General features: G+C 39.5%; 1 protein-coding gene across 1 annotated transcript in view; it reads left to right on the plus strand.

The window, feature by feature from the left end:
* Positions 1-10,146: 10,146 nt before the first annotated feature.
* The window catches only part of col7a1l (collagen type VII alpha 1-like), a gene marked incomplete at both ends in the record, with an annotated part of 47,110 nt that continues 33,951 nt past the window's right edge, over positions 10,147-23,305 (plus strand). The window contains 12 exons of the mRNA XM_079454386.1: positions 10,147-10,222; positions 15,539-15,719; positions 15,872-16,031; positions 18,418-18,511; positions 19,923-20,096; positions 20,213-20,376; positions 20,541-20,670; positions 20,765-20,881; positions 21,059-21,214; positions 21,592-21,708; positions 21,788-21,934; positions 22,051-22,170. Of these exons, the coding sequence (XP_079310512.1) occupies positions 10,147-10,222; positions 15,539-15,719; positions 15,872-16,031; positions 18,418-18,511; positions 19,923-20,096; positions 20,213-20,376; positions 20,541-20,670; positions 20,765-20,881; positions 21,059-21,214; positions 21,592-21,708; positions 21,788-21,934; positions 22,051-22,170 (1,636 nt within the window). The remainder of the gene's footprint in view (positions 10,223-15,538; positions 15,720-15,871; positions 16,032-18,417; positions 18,512-19,922; positions 20,097-20,212; positions 20,377-20,540; positions 20,671-20,764; positions 20,882-21,058; positions 21,215-21,591; positions 21,709-21,787; positions 21,935-22,050; positions 22,171-23,305) is intronic.

A 23,305-nucleotide genomic window follows, 5' to 3' on the forward strand; every position in this document is an offset into this window, starting at 1 on the left:
ACCACCCACCGCAGCTTATTCTATTTTCTGATCTAAGGTCCATCCTCCTCTCTCTCTCTCTCTCTCTCTCTCATATCACCACTTTTCTTGTCCATTGTTTTCCTCATTATTGCCTTTATTCCTCCCAGAATTCATCATTAGATGCTTTGCAGTAGCTTCCAGGGCTCCTGACAGATGTGGGAGGTGAAGGCATCGCAGGGTCTTGGGGTGGGAGGTGTGCATCCTCCGGTGACCATAGCTGCGTCTCCAAACCATACGGACACTCAACTTTAGCCTCTGAATCTTTTTTTAATTATTTTTTTCTTCAAAATCACACTTGCATTTGGTATAATGATTTGTAAGTGGGCAGATTCAAAGAAGCATCACAGTTAGCGATTGGTTGAGTTGCATTGCCTGTGCTTTATTCATATAATGTTTTTTTTTACTGAAATTCCGTGCACAAATGCAAAAATGCATCCGTTTAGTGAATGAGTGAGTAGGTGTCTATGTGTACTTATGTAGAAAGACGACTTTGAATTTTCCTTTGGGGTATTAGTGCTTGTTCCTGCTTGTGGTTAGCAACCCTTCAAGTGAATGTCAGAGATGGCTGCATTCCTGCTCAAATAAATGTGTGTATGCTTTTGATATTCAGCAAAGCATAAATCAGGCCTGGGTTCAAAGACCGGCCTCATTAGACATCTCGCTGTCTGTAGCCGACGGACTGTAGCGTGTGTATGTGTGTATGGCTATGTGATTTTGTTAAATAATTTAGAAACACATTCAAAGTCATAAACACATACAGGCACACATACAGCAGAGCCGCGGATACAAACATGCAGATACCGAACAGTGGTGCTATTGTGTGAACTGATGTGTTTAACAGTACTGACATACTCTTTCTCCTCCTCTTCAGTTGCTGTCAGTCTAACACTATGTGTTTGGCCTCCTTTTGACATTCATCAAGTGCAATGGTTTCCTTAGCTCATTGAATACCAAACCAAACTATGTGTTTCTGGAGCAGATCCAATAGAAGTGCCGTAACCTGCCTGGACTGTGTGCGTGCACTAGAGACTCCTGGTTTTGAATTCTTGATTCTTATAATTATATAAATTTTATGTTCAATTCATTTATATACACTCACCTAAAGGACACCTGTTCAATTTCTCATTAATGCAATTATCTAATCAACCAATCACATGGCAGTTGTTTCAATGCATTTAGGGGTGTGGTCCTGGTCAAGACAATCGCCTGAACTCCAAACTGAATGTCAGGATGGGAAATAAAGGTGATTTAAGCAATTTTGAGCGTGGCATGGTTGTTGGTGCCAGACGGGCCGCACTGAGTATTTCACAATCTGCTCAGTTACTGGAAAAATGTTGCCTGGTCTGATGAGTCTCGCATTCTGTGGAGACATTCAGATGGTAGAGTCAGAATTTGGCATAAACAGAATGAGAACATGGATCCATCATGCCTTGTTGCCACTGTGCAAGCTTGTGGTGGTGGTGTAATGGTGTGGGGGATGTTTTCTTGGCACACTTTAGGCCCCTTAGTGCCAATTGGGCATCGTTTAAATGCCACGGCCTACCTGAGCATTGTTTCTGACCATATCCATCCCTTTATGACCACCATGTACCCATCCTCTGATGGCTACTTCCAGCAGGTTAATGCACCATGTCACAAAGCCCGAATCATTTCAAATTGGTTTCTTGAACATGACAATGAGTTCACTGTATTAAAATGGCCCACACAGTCACCAGATCTCAACCCGATAGAGCATCTTTGGGATGTGGTGGAACGGGAGCTTCGTGCCCTGGATGTGCATCCCACAAATCTCCATCAACTGCAAGTTGCTATCCTATCAATATGGGCCAACATTTCTAAAGAATGCTTTCAGCACCTTGTTGAATCAATGCCACGTAGAATTAAGGCAGTTCTGAAGGCGAAAGGTAGTCAAACACAGTATTAGTATGGTGTTCCTAATAATCCTTTAGGTGAGTGTATATTCATATTATTATTAATCCTGCTTTGTTTCATTTGTTCTTTTGTTCATTTATTTGATAACTTTTGATCTTTGTGCACTACTATTCTACATTGTTTATAAATACCAAAGTCTTTGTCCCACAGAGAATAAAAGTCATACAGATTTAGAACGTCATGATGGTAAGTATATGATGAAGTTTTCCAGCCTGTGTTGTCACACTTTTAAAATGTTTGCTATTGGAATTGTTATTTAAAGGAATGCGGGTGTGATTTAGTCTTATTTGCACCAAGTACATATCTGCATAGTTAAAGTCTTTTGTTTGTAGATGGTTCTGTCTTGACAGCTGTGAGTGTTTGGATTGCCGTCGGCAATGATACCTTAAGTATCTGGAGTAGAGAGCCTGCCAGTTGTGCCCGAGACTATAGGTACACACACACGCAATTGAAATATTACATTCATATTCAAACACACATCATACCACCTCATTTCTTTCCTCGAAGACACACTTCCGTAACTTTAAATGAGGCACTTGTGTTTATATTACATCAATCAATAGTTTTTCCCCCAGTAGCAAAGCTCAGGCAGGCACATTATTTAAACATGGACTTTCAACTCATTCCACGTCAAAAACACAATTAAAGTAGAGTTGGAAAGGCACTGCAGGGCAGAATAATGAACCGCCGGGGCCATCGGAGCACAGAAAATGAACTTATAATTAAGATTTCAACATTACATTAAATCTATACATCATCAAATTGGAATTTGTTTCTCGGAGGAGCCTGTGAGGCAATAACTCTTCATTTTTCAGACCTGAACACAAAACATTGTGTTTTTTTGGGTGCGGGGAAATTATGCATTTAGCCGTGGTGATGTCTATGTGTGCTAGATATTACAGTATATACAGTACAATGGATCAGAGTGATGCAAATGCAGAGAGAAGATAGAGTCAATCCCATTGCCAGCCTGTTAAAACAAGCTATCCGTACCGGAGGAGCAATTACCCATCATATTACTGATGTTTTTACAACACCATGTCAGCGATTCAGCCCAGCCCTGTGAACTCTTATATTGCGTGACTGACAAGAGATTTCTTTGGTAAATCGGTCTTTGCTTCTCTCTTGTTCTGTTTCCTCTTAAGCCGAAAGCTTAAAATGAATCAAAGCACTCTTCAGCTGCAGTGTGAACTACTTTGGGGATGGTTATGTGCTAAAACTTTGCATTTAGCTGCTAGTTAATAAAGCCTGTTGATATTTCCCATGAGGATTTGCTGTTACCAGCTTTGTTCAGCACTTTTATTTCTCAGTGCTTTTAATTGCTTAATGATGCCACTAGAGCGCCATTATTGCACAGTGAGCATCATTTTTGAGCTTTGAGGGTTCCGATTCAAGACAGACGTTTAGAATTGACTCAGACCAGATGCGCTCCTTGCAGTTCACTAGTTTTCATATAAATTATATGCAATTATGTTTGTTTACGTACAGTATGTATGTGTAAAATCAATTCGCTCGGCCATAGCCAGCTTGTTTCATTGCTTCGGTTTTCGGAAAGAAACCTTTTGAATGCTGTATAATGTATTCTGGGAAGCTGTACAATCAGATCACAATAATATAACCAATGAGCTTCTTAACCTCGAATCACATGTTGTCAAACTATATTAAATCCTTTTAGGCTCTTCTAGCTGAAAGGTCAAAGCAGCCCCATTGAGCTTTACAATACCTCCCATTTGTGCCTCGGTACATTATGTAATGTTTGCTATACAGCAAAATAGCAACAGCTTGTGATTTAATCTATTGGTAGTAATGCAAGTCACAGTCAATGAGAGATCAAAAAGTCTAATTATTAATAAAATAATTAATTTTGCATTCAAAGCCAGTTTACACACATTTTTTGGAGTCTTGTCATCCCTCTTTTTTCTTTGGTCTACCATCTCTCTGTCCCTCCAGACACCCAAAGACACAATGATTTATGATGCTCTTGGCACCCCGTAGAAAGAGCTGACCCATTGTCCAGAGAGGTCGTGGACATGAAAGCCTGACCTCTCTGTGCCCAGCAGGTCTTAGCACACCTGTGTGTCAAACAAGAGGAAATTGAGAATTCATTTCTCCCCTTGTGTCTTTCGATTCATCCAATCCTCCCCCCTAAGTGACTTCAGAGGGACCTTCATTTACACAATGTGCCATTCTCTGTTTTTTAAGCTAACGAGATGTTATATCAGATTTGTGAATCATCTGTGTGCTGGAGGTTCAACAGATTCATTGCAATTATTGTTTGTCCCTGTGAAGTACTTCATTCTGATTGGTCAACCTTTTGTGTATTGTGTATTGACTGTAAAATGTGTTGTATAAAAATTGAACGGCTGGTTCAAATGCTTTTTTTCCATAGTTTAATCTTTATTTGATGAATACCTATATCTGTGCTCAATAGAAAATGTAAACATGTCTTTTAATTAAAGGTTTGTTTACCGCCTGCTATCTGTGGGACTTAAAAGCAAAAAGGTTGTTTGTGCTAAGCAAATATCCAAGTTTTGCAAATAATTCGCTTTTTTACAAATCAGTCTAGTTTTCAGAGGAATGTAATAAAATGTAGCGAGACATTTGCCTAAATATCTGCCAATGGGGTGAAAAAAACTTGTTTTCCCCTTGAATTACGTTTAATTTTCTAACACCTTATTTAAGCATAAATCCCACTAAAGTAAGTTAGATTTAGCTGAAAAACTGATTTCAAAAATTGTTTTGCTTCTCAAGTAAATGACTCTTATTTAGGGATGTTTGTTACTGGAAAACAAGGCTAAAATACTTTCGTCTTAAAAACCTTTCTTTTAAGCGTTTGTGCTGAAGCTGTAACAAACTCAATAAATCACTTTTAACGCTCAACATGACTCCATACATTCTTCTACATGTATGCAGAACACTTTACAGCCTCCTCATTTTTCTCCCTTTTCTCTGCAGGATGATCCTGTTCTTCACCTTTGACCTCAGAGGTCAGAGCAGTCAGGTCTCTGTCTGTGCGTGGTTTTGCTGAGTGAACCGGCAAGAACCAATAAACTCCATCCCTTGCATTCCTGTGAAAGACTCTTGAAGAAGAGCTGTCATGTGATTTTCTTGTGAACAGGCGTGCTGTGTTTTTACTGTGTTTTACCCTGCTTGCCGTGAGGGCATCTGAACAGCTTAGGGGTCAAGGCGGCTTTTATTTCCGATGCACAAAACCAATGCCATATACTTCCACCTTTTCGACCTTCTGAACTTCTTCAAGCACAGGTCAAACACATAATGACTTTGCAAATCCTCAAATCATGAAAATACTAATGATGTTAACCCCCCGAAAAGTTATTTAGAATTTAAAGTAAATGTTACGGCTAATACAATGATATGGATTCCCCAAGGATAAGAACCTCTTACACAAAGCATGAGCTATGTGACCCTGTACCACAAAACAAGCGCAGGAATCTTTTTAGTAATAGCCAAAAAATATCAAAATTATAGATTCTTATTTTATGCCAGAAATATATAATAATGATATTTTTACATATTTAGTAATATTCGTACTGTAAATAATAACTAGATTTTTGGGAATAATATGAAATGAAGGACTTCATTTTTGTTGTCACATATATAAACTCACAGAGCAACAAAATTTGATTCTGTTTGTGGCTGCAAAGTATACTTAATATACAACTTGTCCTTCAAGTGCTCTCTAAGCACTTTCATAGTTTATAGTGCACTTTCTTTTGACTTTTTCTACCCCCTCCTTTCTTTCTCTCCCCTGTCTGTCTTTCATTGCCTTCTGCCTTAACCGTGAGCCAACCTGTTGTAGCTCTTCCACACCCCCTAAAACTTTCCCCTTCAGAGGAATTGGCCTCATTCATTCACTCTCACTCTCTCACACTTTCCTCTGAGGCTCTCTTGGATTCTCACACCCCTCTTGTCCTGGGACTGTACCCTACATTGTGGAAATCCCATAACCAATGCTTAGTTTATTGGATTATTACTGTAATCTTACAGATCCCCAGTGGATTGAGTCAAGCAGACGGCTGTCGATTCTGAATTTGAGGATCATGGTTCTGTGTTCTGAAGTAGAGGTGAGTTTGGGTCTCTAAAGGTGTTCTGTAATGTAACTCTAATTGATGACAATTTGTATCTGCTGTCTTACGCAACTCTCATTTTGCAGCTCATTGCTTCACAATAGAAAGGGCTGTATATCTATTTCGGTCTGTGCCAAGTTCCTTTCTTTCATTCCTTTTTGCCAATCACACTGGATGTGGGCCAGTCCTGTAGTGCCTAAGCTACTGCAATTGCTCTCTTCAAAGTTCATTCTCGCTCCTCTCATAGAACCAGTATGACGGTTTTGAGTTCATTTATTTGTTAATGCATTCTGTGATAAAGTTATAGTGGAACAAAATAACAGACTGTTCAATTCACTGTACGCCGTTCCACTCCATTTACCGGGGCTTCGCACGGCTTCAATGGCTCCACTAATGCAACTAAAAAGCCTTGAACAAAATGGAGAGTGTGTTGGTGATGTCTTTAGTCAGATAGCATTTTCCTCCCCGTGCATGCTTTTACGTGCTCTTCAAAGTCGAGCATCGTTGCTTTAGTCATCAAGTCACTTCATGGACGTACGCTGACAGCCTGCCTTTTGCATCCGATAAGCTTCTGTAAACAGCATTATTTCCCCAGCCTTTCTTGTAGTATGTGTTTTGACGACTGTGCTATGTTGTGTGGAGACTTGCCCTCACTATCTCCGGAAAAAAAGTCATCAGTAAAGCACGTTTTGGATGTTTGCACATGAATAGCTATTGAACTACACTTTTTGTGGAATTGTTTGTTTCCTGTGTGGATTTTATTTTTGCACACGCTCCATATATTGGTTCCCAGACAGTTTGGTTTGATGTCCCGCTTTGTGGGTGTGGGAGCGATTTTGGACACTTTTAAGTCATATGTTTTGCTGGAACATCCAATTTACAGCTATGGAGATAATCTTCTGTGAAGTGGCAGAATGCAGAAATGGCTAACAAACAGAGAGGCTCGTAGAGAGGGAGAAGGCCAACTCCTGTACCTTTATAATCCTTCAAAGAGCACAATCCAAATGTACGTTCAACTCCCGGGTCAACCTGCGCTTGTGAGATTAAATGTTTTATGCTGCATGGCTTGACATATGCAAGCTGCTATGCATTTAATAGATTCGGCAGGCAACAGAGGTGTATCCCCTGAGTCACGCCCGCGACACCTTGCCGCTCCAGGCGTTTGATGCAAATATCCATGCGTTCAATGAGATTGATTCTTAAATCGGACACCGGCATTCAAAGTCCAAGGATGGCGATTCAGTATCACGTCACCAAAACGTCTTCTCGACCTCATCCAGAGTACCATAGGCCATGTAAAGCGACTGTAGTGCAAGCGGGTGAATGAAAGCGTGTGAGGTTGCATGCTCAAACAGGACCGAGTTTGACTGGTATGTGCAGCTCCTACGTTCCACCGTGTAAGGTCTGGCCCCGTTCAACTGCATCTGCGATAGGAAAACATGCGTCTTTCTGAGCAAACTGAGTACACCAAGGTTGTCTGACCTGCTTAAAGGGGCTGTGGTGACACCTTGCATGGTTTAAAGATGTAGCGCTTCAGTATGGAAAAATGCTTTAGGAAATTCTGTGCACTGTACACCCAAGATAAGTTTTCTAAAGTCACCAAACCCATAGAGTCGCATTCATTTTGTGGACTGTCAAACCACTTCCATCGCATTAGAAGCGGCAGTCATGCAGTAAAGCATTGTATTTGCAAGCCTGTGGTTTTTGCAGTTTGACAGTCCTGTATGGTGCTCGAACGGAGACTCGCTCGTTGTAATATTTCCTTAAAATTCTCCTTGTTTATTTACCTTCATGTTTTTTAAACCTCTTTGTGACTCTTCTTCTGTGGAACACAAAATATATTGTGTATATTGTACATATATTTTGAGATGTCTTGCGTGGTTTTGTGTCCATACAATGTAAGTCAATGAGGGACGATTTTATTGGTTACTTACATTTTTCAAAATATCTTTGGGGTTTTGCAGAAGAAAGAAAGTCACATTTGCCTATAACATGAGGATAACATTGTACATTTAGATGTAAATGAACCAACATTGAAAGCCTCATGATCGAAGCAATAATACAAAAATATAGAAGTATGTTCTAGTATAACAATGACCCTCAAGATCTGCCATTTTGAAGATCTGAAAAAATGATGTATTGAGTCCGCGTTGCAAGAACCTGAACAGCCTATTGATTCTTTTTTGGGGGGAATTGCAATGTTAAATTGTGAGCAATCACTCAATATCCTTGCCTGACATCACTGATGCCCTTGAGCGCTTTTCCGTTGCTTAATCGTTCCACTCCGTGCCGATCCATGCCGGCAGGTACGTAAATGGTTTCATTTTCCACCGCAGGGCTGATTCACGAAACTTTTAGAATGTAAACACAAACGCGTCATGCACCTCTGCACACATTCATTAGCACGATACAGAACGGTTACACAACCGTGCCAAACATTCAGAGCCGAGAACAGTTTGTAATCGTGCCGTGTCGAACCAGAATCACGTGAAACATAACTGTAACCGTTTCAGACTGTGGCGCGATGGTGGAGAAGCCTTATGTCTAAACAGGGGCAAATTCCCACAGCCTTGTTGAAACATCTAATAGAAAGACTATCTAGAAATCCTGTCAAATTCTGTACCAAACTTCATAGCAATGCTTATATTGGTGTGGTGCTTGGGTGACCACATCATTGTTGTGCACCTTTATTGATAGTGAACACCAATGCTACATTTCAAAAAAATGTTGACCATCCGTGATGATGTTTGTCATGGACAGACTTTCATCTAGCTATCAATTGGTGTGCTAGGACCTACTAGGACAGAAGGATTAGTAATATTCTTTGGAGGAAAACTTCATCGTGTGTATTGTTGAAATGCTCACCATAAAACAACACACATACATGAATAATAATGTTTGACAATAATCTTTTTGCATATCGTGACATGCTGTTAATGCTATTACCTTCAGGCAAATGTTTCTCGAAGGATATCTGAAAATTCATACCCCATATCTATCAGGCTCTGTGATAGTCTATGCAGAGAACCAAACATGATTTGAGATAAGAAAGCATCAAACTGCATAAGCGATCCAATGAAACCAAAACACATTTCATGCTGCCACTTGTTCCCAATAGATATGAGTTCAGCTTCTCCAAAAGTGCATTGAACAGATTTTAAAATGCATGATAAATGTATTGCAGTCTTTTTTTTGAGGAATTCAGCCTGATGCGGAAACATTCTTTGAGAACTAAGGCACCGATCGCTTTTAAATTCGGGGAAAATAATTTAGCTTGGCCGTTCTTCGCAGGATTCTCAATTGTCTATTGAATTGCAATACATTATTTAGACATTTATTATTAACATCATCTAATCTTTTTCAAAGTGTTCCATATGTTGGGTGCATGATTGTGTGTTTATGGATAATTCATAAAACAGAAAATCTGTAATACATAAAAAATATTTTAAAAAAATCAAGTAGTTGAGTTTTAGTCTGTATGAACTCTGAATAATGAATCATATTTCTCCAATTCTCATTTCAATGCCCAATGCCTGGCCGCTTGATTATTCCTTGAAAGTTTTTATTTGGATACGGTTCAAATGTATTGTTGTACACCAGATTATCATCTTGTATCAAATCCCTATTTGCCACACAGTCTATTATTTTATCATTTAATGGAAAAAAAGGCTTAGCTGAATCCTGGTTTCAAAGACAAAGCAAATGTAATCCTGTTCTCATCACTGTGCCATACCACAGTCTTTTAACCTCTGAGAAACAATTCTGTTTCATTTGAATAATTTCTGTCTCTATCAGAGTGATATTCATTACTAAACTGGTGCTCAGCAGGCCTGCGCAACCATATCTCACAGGAGAAATGTGGCGGATTATGCAGGCGATTTTCAACAGAGATTCAAACGATTACATTGACTCCTCTAACAGAACAGATCAAGATGATTTTTTTTAATGTGTGTTCATGCATATGTGTGACGATACCAATCTCTCTATTTCTTTCAGATAAAAGGGAGAAAGTTTTACAGCTAAATAAAGAAGAGAACAAGCCTGTCTCAGGACATCAGTCCACGGTTGAGGATCTGCCGGGCGAGAGAGAGAGAGAGAGAGAGAGATGGAATTTTGCAGCGTGTGGATTTCCCTCTTGTTCCTGTGTCTCTCTCATCAAAGCGTCTCTGCGGAAGCTGAAGGTAGTCTGCTGACTAACACTAGCTACATGAGATTGGCTCTTTTTAGGCCCATGAGTACTCTTGATATCCCTCTAACAGTCTGGTCCTGGATACAAAACTGTAATTGTTTACTATTCCCAAATGTTTCTTTATCAAATGCATTTACAAAGCATCAAGTTTTCATTATGTGCTTGTGAGAAATTTGGATATTTGTGAGATCACACATTGCCACCTTAAACTATTTAATATCCCTTAAAATGTGCTTGATGCCTGAGCTGTAGCATTGCGATTTCTACACATATAGCTCTTGACATATTGAGTCATGGTGCTCTTGTGGGTAATACAGGCTTGATGCTTGCCATGTAAATATATTTTAATAGTAATAACCTCATGATAAATATTATAGCTCAAATTTGCCTCTTTTATATCTCACGTGATTCTATGAGATTTCATTTTCAGTTGTGTTTAAGCATTATTTTAATCCTACAATTGTTTGTCTCTAACAGTCACCCAAGAGAAAGAAAATGACACAAATGACAACTGTTGGCATGCAGTTAGTAGTAAATGTGGGTAGCATAGCACAAATAATTGATCTTGCAAAATTCTTTTATTATTAATTTTATTTACGTTTATTTATTTTTTGCAGTAAAAAAATCTCCTTTTAGTACACTAGATTAATGGGGTTATTTGAAGAAAAAAGTACTTTAACGGGTCTCTTTTTAAATCTGTCGACCTCTATAGGAATATAGGTTGTGTTGCTCCATACCCTGGGCCATATTTAAGCCTTGCTAGAACCTTCTGTGTGTTAGGTTAGCCAAATCTGAACTTGCATACTTCTTTCTCCCTAGGCAAGAGATATATCTTTTAGAGCCACATTAGTTAATATAGGTAGGGGCTGGGCCACCCCCTTAAACTAAAATCCTAGAATTGCTCCTAGTCCATACTATCTTTATCGTGCATCCCCCATAATGTCCTTTGGTGCAGGAAGTTCTTTTGCTATGGCGTTCAGGCAAGTGCATTTTAAATCACATCCATGTGTGCGAGTACATCTGTCTGTCTGCACACCTGAGTCGGCTGTACAGGTGGAGTTTTATGGAAATTATGGATCTAACCGCATAAGGCTTCCTGAGTCAGCAAGCTCTGCTGTGGGGCATCTGCACACCTCCTGCAGCTTATACCTCTGGCGTGAGCTTTAAATCACCGCATGCCTCTCTGATTTCCATCTCCACTTCTGTCTGCACAGAAATCTGTGTGTGCGTTTTACCTTGAGCTGTGTGTGTGCGCGAGTAGAAGAGCGAGAATGTGAAACATATTGAATTCATGCAGGATGGTTTTAAAAGAGTCTGTCAGGACCAATTACTGACTCAGTCACTAATGCCCTGAAACACAGTAATTTTCCACACCTCTTCAAAATGGCTGTTTGCTGTGACAGACACTCGAATATGAGATGGAAAGAACACGCTCTCTGGGTCACGTCCTTGTATTTTCTTCGCTATCTAGCCTGCTTTGTGTCTATCAACATCCAGTTAAGTTTAAAAGCACGAGCGTAACCCCTGTAATCAACCTTACGTGTGTAAACACACAAGCGGGCACTTGCTTCGAAGGCAGCGGTTGTCATGGTAACGCTCCTGTCAATGCATCACGAGTCATCTGCAGTGAGAATGAAGTAAATGTCCACTTAATAACCTTATTTCACTCTGACGTCATGAGTCAGCTCTGAATAAACATACTCTGGTACAGTGTGTGGTGTTAAAGGGGTCATTTGACACGGCTAAAACGGATATTATTGTTTGCTTTAGATGTGATACAATATGTATACACGATTTAAGGTTTAAGAAACGCTGTATTTTCCGCATAACGTGCATGTTTGTATCTCCTCTTTGCTCCGCCTCTGAGACGCGATGATACTTTACAAAGCTCATCGCTTTGAAAAGCGAGGTGTGCTATGATTGGCCAGTTCACTAGTGCGTAGTGATTGGTCGAAAACTGCACGGAAATGTAACGCCTCTTACAATATTCGGGCTGCACCGGTACAATGAGATGTACAAGACCGCCCACTTTACTCGCGTTTAGATTTGGGCGGTCATAGTCAATTTGTGTTACAAACTGACGTACGTTCGCAGGGATGTGGTTACACGAGGCGTTTCAGGCAGGTCTGGGTGAGCATTCGCTTCCAGATAAAATACATCTATTTTACATGTCTAATACATGTATGGGCAACTTATAACACACCAAAGACAAAGAAAAACACGTATTTCCGGCGAATCACCCCTTTAAGATACATCATCTTCACAGGCCGATGGTTTTAATCTCGCACCAGATGATTTTACTGTAATCCTCTCCTCACACAACTGTGCAATCTGTGATTGAGTTGCATCTACAAAGTAAAACTAGAGATGCTTCACTGTTCATCCCGGGTGCTGAAAAGATATTACAGGCATGTTAAGAGCTGAAGATAAGGGGATCTGTTTGTTGCGCTGTAAGTGGAATGAAGTTTGCTCTGATGCTATTAAGTTTTGTGGGTATTGACGTCAGTGCTGATGGATTTAAGATTTACTGATTCTCAAGAATGAATGAAGGAATGAACGCAATGGCAAGAAACAAGTTAAAGCTGGAGTATGTCATTTCTGTGGTACTAGTTTCTTTCAAGGCTATTCAAAACTAGTCTCAACAAAATGCATGTTTCTTTGCAAGCACTCCAATCGAATTGGTGTCAATATACGCCAAAATACAGCCGCATAGAAAATGAAGAGACCATTTCTAATTTTCATTTCAAATCAGCATTTCTAGATGTGTTGGGGCCATTCCAGTACAGTGTTTGTTAAATTTCAACAAAATCAAACCTCAGGAGTGACAAAATCATCTAACAACAAATGTGAAAGACTGACAGAATGACAAAACTGAAAATTATGTTGGAAATCGAGGTTATCACATAATTTTTTTAGCTTTTACTAAATACATTTACAAATATTACAACCTTTCTTTGCAGTATTTGATGTCTGAAACAGTACAGAACATCTTCTTGTTATTTTCACGTTTTTCTCCAGTGTTAATTTTCTGCAAGTAAATGCGAAAAAGTAACAATATTTCTATTTGAAATCTGGGGAAAATGTTGTTAGTATGTCATAGATTGCATATAGTTTTATAGATATATTTATACTGTATATCTTTATGATTCATCTTAAAATTGTGTGTTTGCACTGTCAAGAGCATCCATAGTGAATGCACACATTTACACCCTTTTTACACGTGATATGTGCTTGTAATATTGCATACACACATTACAATGCCCATTTTGTCCATACACAACGTCACAACGTTTATACATTAGGCTCCTGAATATAAAAATGTTAGTAGATTTTAAATTGCTTTCTTCCTAAATTGCGTTGAGATAAATGGGAATGCCAACAGATACCTTTCAGGCATTTTAACCCCACCGCTAAACCTAGAAGTTTGAAGTATGTACTTAAGTAGTTACGATGCTCAGACTAAAAGGACAGCTGCCAAATCCATCCTTTCCCCCCATTCTCCAACATTGGCTGAATGCCTCTGGACCATCAGCAATGCCTGCAGAGAATATCCTCACTAGACCATAAAAGTTTTGAGGCTGAAAGATCACTTTTGAACTTACATATTCCATGATAGCATTTCTCTCTCTCACGGCGCCCTGTATATCTGTGATAAATCACTAAAGCCTAGTGTATTTGTTTCCTTTATATGTTGTGGGTGGCACAGATTTTCCCAGCTAAAGCAACTTTTAAATGAGACTTTTTTTGCATGATATTCCTGTCACATCATCAATAACTTCCTGTTGTTAAATGCATATACTTTTGTTTCTAAGCTTGCTGTGCATTCCGAGTTTATAATGGATTCTGTTATCATGTTGCTGGGGAAAAAGAAAATCCTCTTTCTTTTTTTTCAGTCAGCAAGTTACTAATGTGCATTTCAAATGTAAATTCTAGATGCAGAGCCTAGGTTCTTTTTCAGCGTAAGAGCTTGAGGCTTTGAAAAGCTGGGGATGTATTTGTCTCCTTCGGTTTTGCTGCGTGTTCAGGTGTGGGTTTGTAAAACAATTTTCTCCAGATGGCCGTACAGTGTCTGCTACTGTTGAGTCAAATCTAGTGCTTGGTGTCGGTGTCTGATTAGTTTCTGTCTAAAATGGCTCGTTTAAGGAGAGATGTCTGATTCAGAGGACATCTGCAGTCCACTTGGTGCCAGTAGTCACGTTTCACGAATATTGAGCGATCACCTCAAAACCAAAGCTGTATTGGGTGATCAAAGAATGAAAATAAATGACATTTTTTAATCTGGTTTGAAGAATCTATGCTAAATGCAGAATGTAACTAAATGTATTAGTAGGTCATCAAACCGTAACACAAGCACCGGCTGTCTGGCATTTATCTTCTGTGCTACGTTTGTTGTTCTTGTTTGATGTGGCTTCTAAAGTGCAGGTCATGGTGTATCATTTTTGTCCCTCTATCAAAATGAGTGTTTTATTTTGAGTATGCACTGCCATCTAATGGTGACTGATACATAAATCAACATTACACATCGTGGATGGTCTGAACTTGGACCAGTGGTTCTCAAACTGTTTCGTTGTAAGGCCCCCTTCATGTGGAGTGCATTGCTTTGCGCCCCCCCCCCCCAAAAAGCCTTATAATCTTAATTTGGGAATTTTCATTAAACCAAAAATGCATTCAGTTATACAATGCTGGAACATCAATTATTTGGGTTGGAGGTCTTATTTTTCTGATGTTTGGTTACATAAAATCTTTTATAAATTTCTATATTCCATAAAATGCCACAAAATCTGTGCCATGACCCCCAGTTTGAGAACCACTGACTTAGACATCAACATTCAGGTTCATGCACCATTGTGAGTTCCTGAATTTGAATTGGATTTCAATAGCACACTTTGAATTTATGGTACATTGATGGAGATGGATGCAACAACTTACGCCAAAGTCTTACGCAAAATCCAGTTTTCCAAAACTTCAAATCGAAAAAATAAGTACATTTGTTATAAAGTATTTTTGCACATTTTCTTATTATTTAGGGCTATTGTGATTTCTCTCTCGTGAAATCATTTACACATTTATTTTAATTGCAATATATAGTAGATTCTTTCTTTTTAATCAAATTCATTGTCCAATTTAATACAAATTCCTATTTAGGATTTAAATGACAAATTTTGCCCAATCATGCTAAACACTGTAGTTACTGGATTGTAAATGATGCATTAGTGCTTGCTATTAGCTGTCTATTCCTGTATTAACAGTTACAGTATTAAAACAACATCACTTAAAATCACAACAAAACAAAATCGCTGTTTTCCAGAATGTCGCACAGCCCAGCCTGCAGATATTGTGTTCCTGGTGGATGAATCCTGGTCAGTGGGTCCATCCAGCTTCCAGCAGATCAAAGAGTTTATGGCAGACATCATCAGAGCTTTCCAGGGCAGTGTGTTTGGACAGGAAGGCGTTCGTTTTGGGGTGACTGTTTATTCAGACGTGCCCAGGTACAAACAACAACATTTTACATAGTACAAGAAGTGCGATCATGAGGGAATGAAACATTTAATTATGTGTGTGGCTCGTTGTATCATAGAGGAATAAATGTAAAAAAACTAAGTGCATATGTGTGTGAGCAGCCATGTGTGTTTCTATGCAGGATGCGAATAGCTCTGACCGATTTCTTGACTTTGGAGGAGGTGCTCAGGGCCGTGGAGGATGTGCCATATGAGGGAGGAAGCAGTCGCACTGGTCTGGCGTTAGAGTTTCTGGTAGAGTCTGTCTTCAGTTCCGCCATCGTCAGAGACAATGCCCCAAAGGTGTGACACTTCCTTCACAATCACTTAAAAAATGACTAACAAGATCTCTTTATAGACCTCCTTGGATGACGTAAACAGCACTGGTTCAACGCTGAATACCCTTTTGAAATGTTAAAAAAATGAATGACCTTCTGGACCAGTGTTTACGTCTTGCAACGTGGTCTATAGATGATGCCCACATGCAAGCCTTAAAGATCCAAACAAACGGACAAACTGCTCAACAGACCATATCATAAATACGTTATGTCCTTCTGCAAAGAAGCAAAAAAACGTGATGGCATCTTAGGCCTGTTTCAGCCACCGTAGTGCTTCGAAAGGGAGGGTTGGAGTGTGACGTTGGGTGCAATTCAAGACCTCACCGCTAGAAGCCGCTTAATTTCATACACTGGAGCTTAACCCTTTAACTGTCACTTGTCACCTGAGTTTGCTTCAATATTGTGCATGGAATTTCTAGTCGAATCATGACAAACTATATATTATTGGAAAGGTCTAAGACTCTAGAATACAATTCTTTTTGGTGTTTTTTCAAATAATTAATTTAGAAAGAGTAATTGTTTCTTTTTTACGAAGAGTGTGCTTAGATTTGTTAATGTCCTTTCACTTGTCACCGTTCCGTATACGGAACACCCACGTTTGCTTCCATATTTTTGTGATAATCTAATTTTGACAAAATATATATCGTCGGAAAGGTCTGAGACTCTACAATACATATTTTATGATTTGTTTATAAAATAAAGTATGTAGGAAATGAAATTGATGCATAAAGGGCAACAGCGTGTATCAAACATAAACACATTCCGCGGAACACCTACATTTACATCAATACTGTGCATGTAAATTCTTATCTTATCATTACAAACTTTATATTGTTGGAAAAGCAAAATAAACTAGAATACACATTTGATCAGTGTTTAGAAGAACAATCTATTTAGGAAGATAAATTGATACATAAATGATAATTGTTTCATAAATTAGTGTGCATCAAAAGCATATTATACAAAAATGTTCATACAAATTAATTGTTTTTATGTTGTTCCTGTGCTTTTGTAGTTTTCAATTGTGTCTGGTATGTGGAAGAGTAAAAAAAGCATCTCAATGTCCTTTGTGATCAAATATTAGTTCAAGTGTTAAAACCAATGGAAGTCTATGGGCCCCCTAAAGGATTTAGGTGGTATGGCGGCTAAAAAACTTTACAGACCCCTCAAAATTTTCTGTATCATGACCAAACTTGATACAACACTTGTTGACCCTTGGGACTTTGACCTTCGAAAAAAAAATCTGATTTGTAATATTTTTTATTGTCTTTTTTATTATCTTGTATAACCTAAACCTTTTATCTATTTATTTTTATAATAAACATAAAAAAATCCCTTTCCAAAAAAAGTATTGTTTTTGTGATTCTTTTTTTAGGACTAATCTTCTGATTGTCTTCTTTCAAACGAGACCAACCGTAGGTCTTTATTCCAAAGATTTCATGAGTTACAGCCATTTTAGTTCCAACAGTGCGTTTTCATGTGTATGCTCAAAAAGGGACCTGACGTGGAACAGGTTAAATAGTGTGGAAGTCACATTTAAAACGAAAGCCTACCTACCTGTCATAATAAAGAGAAAACAAATATTTAGGAAAATGCCAAAACTTGTTTGAAACTAAAATAAATCAAAGGAAAGCATCGAAATGCCATTTAAAGGATTCTCCATCTCAAAATCTTGGCAGATATTCACAGCGGCATGTTCCAAATATATCTCAGAGAGCTGCACTTCTAATCAATCCCTTGATTCCGGACGTCATGTCCTGGCTGCAGTGCACACGCTCAGTGCCGCAGTGTCCCACCCATCCTAATTTTGGGCTTGATTAGGATTCTAAAGCACACACAGCTGCTGGTTCTGCAGAAGAGCACCTGGTGAGGAGCACTTGTGTGCGTTCATAATGAACTTCAGAGATTTGACCTTTTATTCAAACTCACAGCACACACACACATTGTAACTGCTGCATATAGATAAACCTGTTCCTGTTGTACGGATGCGGGTGAACTTTTGGTGACCCATGTGATGTTTTTATTTCAAACAGTAGTCATGTGCTGGTGTGACATTGTAGGTTTGGATCCGCAGCAGTTTGGGGAATTATAATTTCAAAGAGATGATAATTCGTGCTGCGTGCAGACTTTAATGGCAGATTGAACGCTTACGCTCGTAAATAAATTCTTAGTCAATGAGGGACACACAACTTTGTATGCAACTCACGATTTAGCAAGATAGCCTTTTGAAGATCTACGGGCATTTACAAATGTGTTCTATTTGACTTTAAGGTGGTTTATGAATGCATTGCAAGTGTTTTTGTATGCTGGATCATGAAATGCATCCAACAATGTTTTTTTCTTGGTTTCAGATTGCTGTTTTGATCACTACAGGTCAGTCAGATGATCTGGTCGATGGTCCGGCTACAGCAGTAGCAGACAGTGGGATTTCCCTGTTTTCTGTGGGTGAGTCATTGGATTTTTACCTTGTTTGTGCTTCTCTTGGACAGTAGACCTCTGCCTGACCACAGCAATATTTGAATGCCTCCTCATTCCCTATTTCTCAATAAGATTTTCTAAAGCTAAGCATAACTAGAAAGCTATGAAATAACTTGATGTTTTTGTGTTTGTTTTGTCTTTAGAAGATGATTTAATTTAACAAGTAAATTTTTTGTAATTTCCTTTTGTTTAAGATATCTAAGTGTGTGTGTGTGTGTGTGTGTGTGCGCGCGTGTGTGTTGATGACATTGAATGCACCAAGACATCAACTCTATGTTTGTGTGTGCAAGCATCAATCGTGTTTCCTCGACTTTCTAACGCTCTTTCCGTTTTGACGCCCAGAGTGCTGAAATAATTATGACTCATTACCCGTTGGCCGACTAATTGCTGTAATTTTTCATCAAGCTCATTTGTTTTTGCCCCCATCGACACACACACACACACACTAACTCTGTGTCCTGCCTTTCTAATCAGTTTTCCCACAAAAAGACGTGAATAAATCAGCGCGTCCACCACATCTGAGACATATGTACGGCAGGCACACTCGCCGCATTGTTCTGCCATCATCACTCTCTGTGACACGTCGACGACTGATACACTGTCTGATAACACTGGAGACTGAGGTCTGAGACACATGAGGGTCACTCAAGTGCCTCGCACTGGACACATTTGTAAAGCTGTGAATGTAATTGCACCCTCCGGGCCTCCATGCTGTGTTTTTAACTCTTTCACTGCCAGCACTTTTTTTAAACGTTGCCAGCCATCACCAGCATTTCTGATCATTTTAACAAACATTGATGGTCACCAGAATCTTTTCTTCTATACAGTGCCATATATGTCAGATACGCCCCCTTGTGTATTACAGTGTTGGGTTATAAATGACAGAAAACACAGTTAATGTTTTGCTGAATTTTCTATCTATAGGTATGCGTTTAGGTTTGGTCGCTCTTGTTTCATCTGTGAAATACTAACAATATTTCTCCCAAATTTCAATAAAAAATTCTGTTTAGAAACAGGTCAAAATTACAAAAGATGCCAAATAGGGCATCTTTTTTTACCAAATGTGAATCATTTTATCACAGTTTTCATATGTCTTGTCATTGCTGTTGGAAGACTTTGTCACTCCTGAGGTTTTTCAACAAACACTGAACATTCCCTTATTAATTCATAATCATAGTGGTCTCCGCAGCTCTATGTCGGTCAGTTTTACAGTTAGTGGTCATTATTTATATCGTACAATAAATAAAAGCAAAATGTCGCAATTAACCAATCGTATGCGAGTATTTCAGAGAACCATGCAATAAATAATGATTACACGTGAAAATAGAAAAGCTACTCTGTGTCTTTTCTACTAAACAATGTTTGCTTTGTTCTTCAGGGGTGAGGAACGCTGATCCGTCTGAGCTGAGGAAAATTGTTACAGAACCTCACGAGGAACATCTGATGCTCAGCCCAGATTTTTCTTTTCTTGAGCACTTGCTTCCCAAACTCTCTCGTCGCATCTGCTTCACAGCTTCAGAACCTCCTCGACCCATCAAACAAAACCTCCCGGGTAGCACTCCCATAAAATCCATCAAGCTTACCTGTCTATCTGATCCGACCGTCTGTCGTTCTTGCACTTGTTCTAATTATTTCCGTATTTCCTCACTCTCTCTATTTGTTGTGTAGTGGTGGAGAGAATCGTAGGTCCTAAAGATTTGCTTGTGAGTGAATTGAGTTATAATTCTCTAAAGCTGACCTGGAGTCAGGCCACAGGAGATGTTACCGGCTACAGGCTGCTCATCACCCCCGTGTCTCCGAAGGGCCATCTGCTCCCAGCACAGCAGAGACAGGTGAGATACGGTCGCCCGTGCACATATACAAACCCCAGGAAGCACTGTAGAGCAGATGGAATGAAGCACATGTTTTTTTTTTGTGGCAGTAAACGTATATTTGTAAATGTGATTTGGTTTTTACAGCCGAAATACTACGAAATGTGATTTTGTTTCTTTCTTAGATTGATTTGAAAGGAGATGTTGGTAGTAGTCTGGTAACTGGGTTGAGTCCTGAAACGGAGTACTCTCTCACAGTGTATGCCATATACCCTGGACGCATTGGCGAGTCTGCTTCTATTATCACAGAAACCAGTGAGTGCCATTAAGTATATATATATATAAAGACTTGCATACATATCTTAAATGTTATTTATATTTAAGGAATTGATAATCCTCTTGGTTTTAGCTCCTGTGCCGCCTGTTGCAAACTTTCGTGTGATTGAAGAAGGACTGTACACCTTGCGCCTGGGGTGGGCATCTTCGCTTGGAAAAGTAGATGCCTATAAAATCTACATTCCAAGACGTGAGAAAATCCAACATACATTTTGAGAATAATTGTACACTTTTGTCTGAAAATAAAGATGTATCATATTGCGCATGTAGCGCACTCTTTCATATTTACAGAAATTCTGCCATCATGAAAGATCTTATGTTAGAAGGTTTTTAAGATACTACGTATGTGATATCATTTCCATCTCAGCGGACAGACCTGGCCTCGTTTATGAGCAGATGCTGACGGGCGAAACCTCCTCTCATGTGATTGACGCCTTAGCAGAGGATAAGAACTACACGGTTAGCATTTACGCAATGTACCCAGAGGGCAACAGTGAGTCTGTGTCGGTCACAGGAAGAACTTGTAAGCTTTTTTATGATTTTTATACCCTCTAAATGAGTCAAATGAGAAAATAAAAATGCTAAATTTGCTATAAAAATGCATTCATAATATGCACATTATTTCAGTATTTACTTTAGCTGGATGCTGACAAATGCTGTTTTGGTTCTGAATGTTGATTTATCCCGTTTGTTTGTAAAAAGTGATTATTTCATGAACTTTACAATTATTTTGTGTATCGCTGCTTTTTTCCAACAGATGGCAGTATAATCTAAAATGTTGTCATCATTTTATGCTTGTGTTTCTATGTCCAAACCTTTATTTTGCTTTCATTTTCTAAACTATACTAGATTCCAAACTGAGTACAATAACCAAAAGCCTGTCCGCTTACCACTTTGCAGTGAAACTGATTCCTGTAAAGCAACTGCTGGTGCAGAATGCCACTACAGATACGGTCCAGGCCCGCTGGACATCTGTCAGAGGGGCCACGGGATACAGACTCACCTGGTCATCAGCAGGTAACCAGAACGATTGGGTCTGTTTAGAATGCCGTGGTTCAAAAAAGTATATTTATGCAAATCTTTTCTATTTTCACAGAGGGTCACATTGAGAATGTAAATCTGGGGAACAACTTCAATTTCTACATGGTGCAAGGCCTACATGCTGGAACAGAGTACACAGTAACAATCAACCCAATCTTTGTGGACTTTGAAGGGCCTATTACCACTGCCGTAGCAAAGACATGTGAGTTTTACTCATTTAATCAACAAAAGACGTTTAGAACGGCCCCAAATGAAGATTTGACTGTTAAATCTTATGTTTATTTATATGATAAAACCGATGCTGTGTTTCTGTGTCAGTGGAAAGCAGTACAGTACAAACCCTGAAGGCCTCGGCGTTGAGCACAAGCAGCGCTGTTACCTCATGGAACTCTGTGCCCGGGGCCACCGGCTACAGACTGGCATGGGGACCTACTGCAGGTACGTTTATAAAAGCCCTCACTGTTTCGTTCTTTTTTGACACCTTGTCTTTTACTTGACCATTTTCAGCATAGTCTGTTTCTTTGTCACCCCTTTCATTCTCTCTTCCTTCCAGTTTCTCTGATTTATAGTACCTTTTTCACACAAGCGACAGGTCTGTGACAACACGAGGCGTCGCTGAGCCTCCTCGTGACTCATGCCTTCAACTTTAGCTGCGTGTTTAGGTGAATTTATGTGTGCGCGGTTGAAAGAGAGATGAGTGTGAGGAATAAATTGATGGCCCTCCAAAAGAAGTCTTTAAAGTTTCTCTTCCCTGTCACTGCGATGTGCTCCGGGCCCATGAACTTAAAGCAGCAATCCGGAAGAGCGTTCTTACGAAAGGGGGCTTCTGTGACTCACACCGCACGCACTGACAGATTCATATAGATGAATTTGAAGATGAGTTCTTGCATCACAGGGGAAGTGAGTGAAAGTGAGTGCGAGAGAAGGGTCACGATCTCGGGAAGAACCCAAATGCAGGCAGACACAGGGATGAAGGGGTTAACAAGGGATTTAATATATAAAACAGGAACAAAAAAGCCCACAATGGGGTAAAAGAACATACAAGAACTGGAGGAGGAGGACTAAACTAACAAGGATTTAGCACCACTAGACAAACAACAACAGACTAACCAATAACTAAAACTCACTTCAACTCAGACACTTGGAATGTCTCAAAGATATGATGCAATCACAGGCACGAGATACAGACACATGAATGCAAAACGAACAAGCACAAGACAATAGACAAGAGGGCATTATATAGGGAGACTAACAAAGGAGATAACAATGGGCAGGTGTGGGTAATGAGACACAGGAGGAAAGCTATGCTAGGAACGAGAGGGGCGGGGCCAAATGACGAGACTGGAGAGAACGCACATTATGTCCTGATTGACAATAATATGTTTCTCCACATAAAACACGTGGGTCTGTCATGATTCTGCCCCAGACCAGAAAATCAAGACAAGAGAATGCAGAATCAGGGCGGGACCACCGGACTTGACGGGACCACCGGACTTGACGGGACCACCGGACTTGACGGGACCACCGGACTTGACGGGACCACCGGACTTGACGGGACCACCGGACTTGACGG

This window comes from Barbatula barbatula (assembly GCF_947034865.1).
Source record: "Barbatula barbatula genome assembly, chromosome: 4".
In the NCBI taxonomy this organism is placed as follows: domain Eukaryota; kingdom Metazoa; phylum Chordata; class Actinopteri; order Cypriniformes; family Nemacheilidae; genus Barbatula; species Barbatula barbatula.